The sequence below is a fragment of the Gossypium raimondii genome, chromosome 6 (assembly GCF_025698545.1).
Source record: "Gossypium raimondii isolate GPD5lz chromosome 6, ASM2569854v1, whole genome shotgun sequence".
Classification (NCBI taxonomy): domain Eukaryota; kingdom Viridiplantae; phylum Streptophyta; class Magnoliopsida; order Malvales; family Malvaceae; genus Gossypium; species Gossypium raimondii.
Genome location: NC_068570.1, coordinates 40109702 through 40117078, shown reverse-complemented (window position 1 = coordinate 40117078; position 7377 = coordinate 40109702). Strand labels below are relative to the sequence as shown.

The 7377-nt window shown below is 36.0% G+C and overlaps 2 protein-coding genes across 2 annotated transcripts; one reads left to right on the top strand and one right to left on the bottom strand.

Annotated features, from left to right (window-relative positions):
• Positions 1 to 1827: 1827 nt before the first annotated feature.
• On the top strand, positions 1828 to 4890 carry LOC105773380 (uncharacterized). Its single transcript, XM_012595203.2, has 3 exons — positions 1828 to 3818; positions 4032 to 4122; positions 4553 to 4890. Exons 1-3 carry the CDS (start codon positions 1899 to 1901, stop codon positions 4741 to 4743), a joined length of 2202 nt encoding a protein of 733 aa, XP_012450657.1. The 5' UTR covers positions 1828 to 1898; the 3' UTR covers positions 4744 to 4890.
• Positions 4891 to 5046: 156 nt separating this feature from the next.
• LOC105773381 (CBS domain-containing protein CBSX5) lies at positions 5047 to 6802 on the bottom strand. Its single transcript, XM_012595205.2, has 2 exons — positions 6330 to 6802; positions 5047 to 6219 (listed from the first exon to the last, which is right to left on the bottom strand). The coding sequence occupies exons 1-2, from the start codon at positions 6686 to 6688 to the stop codon at positions 5355 to 5357; spliced, it is 1224 nt and encodes a 407-aa protein (XP_012450659.1). The 5' UTR covers positions 6689 to 6802; the 3' UTR covers positions 5047 to 5354.
• Positions 6803 to 7377: the final 575 nt, after the last annotated feature.

The window sequence follows — 7377 nt, the reverse complement described above, 5'->3', positions numbered from 1 at the left end:
GTGTATCGATGGATGTTTATGGTGTTTTAAAATTTATTTTTGAGTTATCAATGTCCAAGTTTTTGCACTAAGCTTCCAAGTATGGAAACAAGTAAGTTTTAAGTCAATTTTTTTTGGCTCTAGGGGCCTTGATATAAAGACTTGGCCCCTGTGGTATCGCAACAAGTAAAACATGTTACAAATTTCTACACTTCTAGAGACTTGCACCGGTACTTCTCAAGAGGTACCTGTACTTCTCCCAAGAAGTATTTATACTTCACCAGAGGTACCTGTACTTCTCCCATGAAGTAATTGTACTTCTGCAAAGGTACCTGTACCATTGTTCCAGTTTGCCCGTTGCACTATTTTGGGTCATTTCGACTTTCTAGGATCTGTTTTGGGTCCTGAACACCTTCAAAATGATTTTAAATTGTTTCTAAAGCCTTTTAATTGCCTAAATTTTGGTTTAGTGATTTTATAAAAATTAAATTAAATTTCATCTCCTAAATACTTTTAAGAATTCTTGCTTGTACATGCTCCGGTGGCATCTTCCATCCGAATCGATTGTCGAGGTGAACATGGGGTGTTACATTATCTTCTATATTAGTGACTCCACTTTGTAGTAAACATGGATAGGTAACAACTAGACATGGTAGAATTTGAGAAGCATTAGGATAACTCAAGATACAAACTACATTCAAAAAGTGAACCAAAGCGCTCAGGTTGAGAAAAATACCATAAAGCTCTCTTATACTTGCTTTCCTTTCATGTTTAGACATTGTGATACAATAAAGAAATCAACTAATGTTCCTGATAATGATATGAGTTAACACAAAGCAACAAAATATAACCATGTTAATTAGTATTCTTAACAGTCCCACTGCTCCAGTATGGTGACATTCAGTCCACTACACCAAAAATACGAAGTGTACAGCTGGGTTGTACAACATTCTCATTTGAAGACATGCACCACCGTACTCCCTCCAAAAATATATCAATTATTTAACCCTTTCAAGTAGTTGTTAATTTTTTGGGGTCGTTTTATACGTTGTATATAGTTTGTGTGGAATCCATATGTCCAATGATGATAAGCCCGTAAAAAAAAGATACTTGAATTGTCTTCTTTTTTTAAACTTTCAAAATAAATTTTCAAATTTTCTTTTAAATTTTGATGGGTGTGGCTAGGTTCATTCTAAAATACATTTTCAATAATTTTATAAATTTTAATTTTAAAAATATATTTTTAAAAATCTCAAAATTTTAGGTATTTTAGAGAAAATTTTAGAATTTATGAAGTTTTATAGTATTTTATAGGAATTTTTGCAAGTTTTAGGACTTTTTATTATATATTTTTGAATTTTAAGAATTTTAATTTTTTAATTTGGCAGCGTGTGATTGGCTTAGGGGATTTTTTAAGAGAAAATGTAGATGGGGTAATGAGGTAAATAGAAGGAAAATACACAGGCCAAAGTGATAAAAATTCTGGAGGTACTAAACTCAGAATTTATGTATAGTAGATGGGCTAAAATATTTATATAAAAAAGATGAAATTTAAGATTTTGGAATGTAAAATTATTTAAGGAAGTGATGGTATTGAAATTATTCCCAACATAAAATAAAAATACAAGATAAACATAGAGCTTGTGAAGCAAATTTATAAATTATTTTATCTAAGCTGAACTCGAAGGGACCAAGCTTATTGGACCTTGGATACCAACACTTGGACCTATATAGTTAGGATCCAGGCCCATTCCATTTTAACTATTGTAAATTACCAAATTATTCAAAAACTCTTTTCTTTTATTACGAAAATAGCCTTTTAGTTAAAAATCCTGCCGATGGCCCGAAGTCACTACTCCAACCGTGATAATTGATGACTACTAAAACTGTTCCAGACTATCATTTCCTCTCTCCCTCTAATGGAAACCTTAATTTTTAAAACCCCATTCAAATTCAAAATCTCAAACACTCGAATTTCACCTTCCATTTTCCCTTCACGAGAAAGGATAGGGTTTCGTCACTTCTCCCGTACAAAATGCTTCCAAATCCCTGGAAGCCTCAATGTCTCTTCCGCCAAGGCTTTTTTATCAGCTGAACCCTCGAGTTATGGCGGGTGGGACGATTTTGAACCCGGTACTTGGTCTTCTAACTCTGGTGAGTCGATTCGGTTGCGTGATTTCCTTGTTTCTATCAGAATCGATGATAAGAAGCATGTATTTATGTTTTTGTCGGGGCTTGTTTGTGCCTTGGTGATTTCTAGGGTTAGAGTTTCTGCAATTATATTAATTTTGGCTTCTATTTTGGTTTTCGGTGTTGGGTTTTCATTGGGGTTTGTTAAAGGAGGGAGTTTCAATGATCTAAGTTCAAATAAAAGGAGGTCAAAGGAGGAATCTTCGAGAGTTTATAGCGAGAAATTGAGGAGTTTAGTGGATTTTTTTTATGGGTTTGATATTAAAATTAATAATTTGAAGAATAATATACAAAGAGCTATTGATTCTAACAGGATTAATGTAGCTGATTTGGAGAATTATGCTAATTTAGTGGAATCAATGAGGTTATCAGCTTCAAATGCTAAAAATATTGTTGAAGCTTCTATGGACAACGTTGGGAACTCTTATAGAGAGAATAAAAAACCATCAAGTAGAAAAAAGGAGGCTGGAGAAGCTAGGTTTGAGTTGTTACACTTTCTTGGGGCTTTGTTTGGTGAAAAACAGGTGGCTTCGAAGCCTAATAAAGTAACAGATACTAGTCAGTCAGAGAGTGTGGATACTGATTTAAACAATAAAACTTTTGGAGATGTTTCATTGCCCGCTGTTGAAGATATGGTTTTTAATTCACCTAATAACATCAAATGGGTTTCAAATCAAGGCTTTGCTCGAGATTCTTTAAATAAATCTGATTTGAATCGAGAAAGAGATAGGAAAATAGATGTTGATTTGGAGAATGAGAAAATAATGTCTGATCTTCTAGGTGGAAGTGCTACAAGATTTGTCAATAGTGAAGAATATAATTACGAGAGCAAAAGATTGCAGTATATGAATACTCATGACATTTCTTTCAGCTCAAGTCATGCGGATAAGAGGAAAAGATGGAAATCGGATGATAATCTACTTCATTCCATGGATTTCAGTGTCAGATTGGAACATATGGAAACTGAAGCTTCGTTTATACATGAGCAGCTGCATCATGAATCTAGTAGATCTTACAGGTTTTCTAACAGCGAAGAGAAGATTGAAAATGAGGCATATGGAAAGAGGCAGCACTATGAACATGATTCTGACCTAGCTGATCGCCTAACTACAGCTGAGAATGAGGTCATTTCACCATCATCATCAAAGGTTGTTGATGATATGGTCTTCAACAAGTATCTTACAGAAGCTAGTGGTCTTCTTAAAGAAGCCAAAGAGTGTATGAAGGGAAGACATGATGAAGAGCGTGTAGAAGTCATCTTGAATAGGTCTGCCTCATTACTCTCACAAGCCATCTCAATGAAGCCCATGAGCCTATTGGCTGTAGGCCAGTTAGGCAATACATATCTTCTTCACGGAGAATTGAAACTACATGTCAGTCGTGAGTTGAGGACTCTTTTTACTAAAAATGATCCCATAACTCGTGAGAGGCCGCAAGGAAGAGTAGTTAACAGACTAGATCAATTTTCATGCAGAGATAAAATTATTTCCCTCTTAGTTAGTGCTTGTGAGGAGTGTGAAGATCTCCTTGTGAGAGCTGGGCAAAAATATCAGCTGGCATTATCAATTGATGGAGATGATGTGAGATCCCTATATAATTGGGGTCTTGCTCTGTCTTTTCGTGCGCAGTTGATTGCAGATATAGGACCAGTAAGCACTTTCTGCAACTGAAATTTAATTTGTTGCTTATTGTATAATTATTCTTAGTCAAAAGGGAAACAATTGATCAACATTATGATGAGTGACCATCTAGCTAAAATCACTTGAATATTTGGGTGTGTGGGTCGGGGGTTGTTTTGGTGTGGGATTATAGTTGTTAATTGCAGAAATTTTAAATGTTGGATTACATCTTTCCATTTTCAGGAGGCTGCGTATGATGCTGATAAACTATTCTTGGCTGCAATCGATAAATTTGATGTCATGATGACTAGGGGCAATGTTCATGCACCTGATGGTATGTCTAGTTTTTTTTCATTCTTCTTTTCTTTTTTTTTTCTTTTTTGGTCTCAATTGAGAACTGTGATGTCACAATATTGAGATGTTAACTGAATTGAACTCATATGACCATTGACAACTGATATATAGCCACCCAACAATTTAACTAAATCATGACCATGAAATTGATTGGGGTCTGCAATGTGCTAATTCAGTGGAGTCATTTTTGATTGAGCATTAATGTCTTACCTGGTGTTCCAAATGGTATTAAATGTAGAAAGGCCCTAAAATTTATCTAAGCACATGCCCTTGTCTACATGATTATGTGTTATGTATGTATATTTTGGATTACGGGAATGGAGCATTTCTATTTGTTGAATGATGAATTATGGTTTAACATGTATATTGAATGAATATTGAATATGGAATCCCCCTTATTTGAATTACAGCCTTCTTTAGATTGGGAGCCATCTTGCAGCAAAGATCTCGCTTAAGGCCTGGTAACGATAAAGAGAAGATGAAGTTGCTACTTCAGGCAAAGAGCTTATATGAAGATGCACTTCATATCGACTCGAAAAATCTGCAAGTAAGAGATGCCTTGTCATCATGTATATCCGAGCTGAGGTATAGGTATTTTTAGTCATTATAGAAGTCATGAAAACTTAAACGATTCCTTAATTTTTGGTGCGTTCTTATTTATTCGTGCAATTTGCTTCGTGTCATCATTGTGTAAGATAACAATGATATTTGCCGATATTAAATAAAATGGAAATACATCTTTTGATAATTTCCTTTCATCTCAGAATTGTATCCGAGTTTATTTAAACATGCGATTTGCTATTAAATTCTGTTGAACTGTAGGAATGCTTCAAAGGATCCACTGCTCCTAATATTCATTTTCGAAGTTCTGGTTAATTGTATTTCACTCTAGAATATCAAAATATTCAGTTTCTTATAATCCTCAAATTAGATTTATAATATTATAACAACCTTGAGTCTGTTTGATTGATGACGAAGCTTGGAAAACGAGGAACAAAGCAGTGAAAAACATCAAGTATAGAGAAATTTGTTCTTCAGAAACCTCAATCTATTCCCTTCTTTTAATTCATAAACATCTGCACTTAAGTTGATTACTTTCAGGTTGAATTTCTTTTTAAGATTCTGGATCTCCCTGAATTAATACATCTAAATCACAATCACCAAATATATGGTTTTTATTATTATTATGGATTTCTTAAATTTTTTGGCTTTTTATGTTGGGGATTTCTTCAAAGCTTTCCCTAAGTCATGGTCCTCAATCGTTTCACGGAAAATTTTCATCATTCCAGCAAAGGTAACAATCCCGAATAAAGTTCGATCTTCTTCGACAACCCACACATAATTTATGCGGTGTGCGAGTGCTTGAATCATCACTGCCACCAACGAGCTCCATGGATGACATACAATGGCCTCTGATCTCTTCACCGACATTGCTGAATTCCCTACTGACTTCACAACGCTCCTCCCGACCCCAAACTCATCATCTGATGAAGATGAGCAAGATGATGAAACCGATGAATTCCCTGAATCATCTTCCATCAATTCCAAGGCCTTCACTAGTTTCCTCTCTTGCAATCTTTCTTTCACCAACTGAATCAAATCCTCTGGGGGTCCGCCGAAGTCTATATAAGCCATCAACTCACCAGCTGAAAGTGTAGCAATGGCTGCTGCAACATCCTCATCACAAGAATTCAATTTATACGGCGAAATTTCTCCGATCAACTTGCCATCACCGTCAATGATAGCGACGGAAGTTTGCATCTCAAGGCACTTAGCAAGGAGTGGCAAGGCCGATGATGCGGGGTCATCATAATGAACGGCTGGGATGTCTTGAACATTGATGATGTCAAGGGAGTTGATTGGATTAACAGCAGATGAGCTAAAAAGGCTAATTGAATTCACAAGGTAACGAACCATATCTTCTTGAGTTAGCCAACAATATTGACGGCCGTTATGAAAGGTTGATTTCGAAAGATTATTTTGGAGAAGCTTTTTTCTTGAATTTTTGCCACCGATCTCCATTGGTATAACAATATTTTGCACTCCTTCCAAAATCAAATCCATGGCTTCCACCAAACTGAAAATTCATTAAACAATTGAGTAATTCAAATTTTCAAATAAATACTGAGACAAGGGAAATGAAAACACGTTATTTAAGAACAAAATGAACAGAAAAAAAACTCCAACCTTGCATTAGATTCTAAATGTCGAACAAAGTCTCCTGTTTTAGGAATTAAAACGGAAACTGGAGCTTGAAGAGCAATTCCAGGATTCGACAGGTTTTCTTCCTTACATAAAAAACCGATGATATCCGCCACACAAACTTTGCCTACACAACGGCAGTCATCAAGAGCGGCGACGGCGTCAACCTTGTCGGCTTCCGAGAAATGACCATGGTTGCAGTTCCAAAAACTAATATAGTTGTCTCTGGATCTCTTCAAAGTCGTCAAGGCATCGCCGACGGTGGCAGAGACAGAGAGGGACCGCAGCGCAGGCTTTCCGAGACATAGGTCAGATACCTCACGCGCCAAAAGGCTGGCGGCCATGCACCAATGAAGGATCGAAGAGATAGAGAAAAAGGAGAGAGAGGGCTTTTAAAGGAAAATTGGAAGTTTGTAGTTGAGAAAAAGTGTTAATATTTTTGAACAAAGTGATATGAAAGGAGTGGAGAGATTTACGGTAAGATTGTGTGTATTTATAGGAAGTTGTTAGCCGAGAAGAACCGGTCAGCCCGCGGATCCCACAGATTATTTATCTCTTCCTTAGCATTGACAGGTAATTACATCCAGATGTGCACGGATGGAGCAGACTCAACCTTAGCAACCAGATCGGAATGAGAAGTGGATCTTAGACTTTAATCGCTATTTGAGAACATGTTCAGTCTTGAAAGTTAAGTTATGGGCCATCTTTGATGGATTAACCCTTATCTTATAATAAGGTCACGACAGAGTATTGATTAATACAGACAGCATGGAGGTAATTCAAGCTGTTCAAGATCAATACTTAAGGGATTCAAAATATGCTCTGATTAGACGAATTCACTAGTTGTTGACAAAGGCACACCAATGACAAATCCAACATATTTCGAGAGAAGAAAATAAAGTTGCAGATTATCTAGCAAAAATGGCTTGTAGTAATAACAGTAATATTAAACTGTTTGAACAACCTCCTAATGGGGTACTAGATTAGGTTTAGCCTTTCCTTGTTATGTTTTTTATCACCAAGAAAAAAAAAA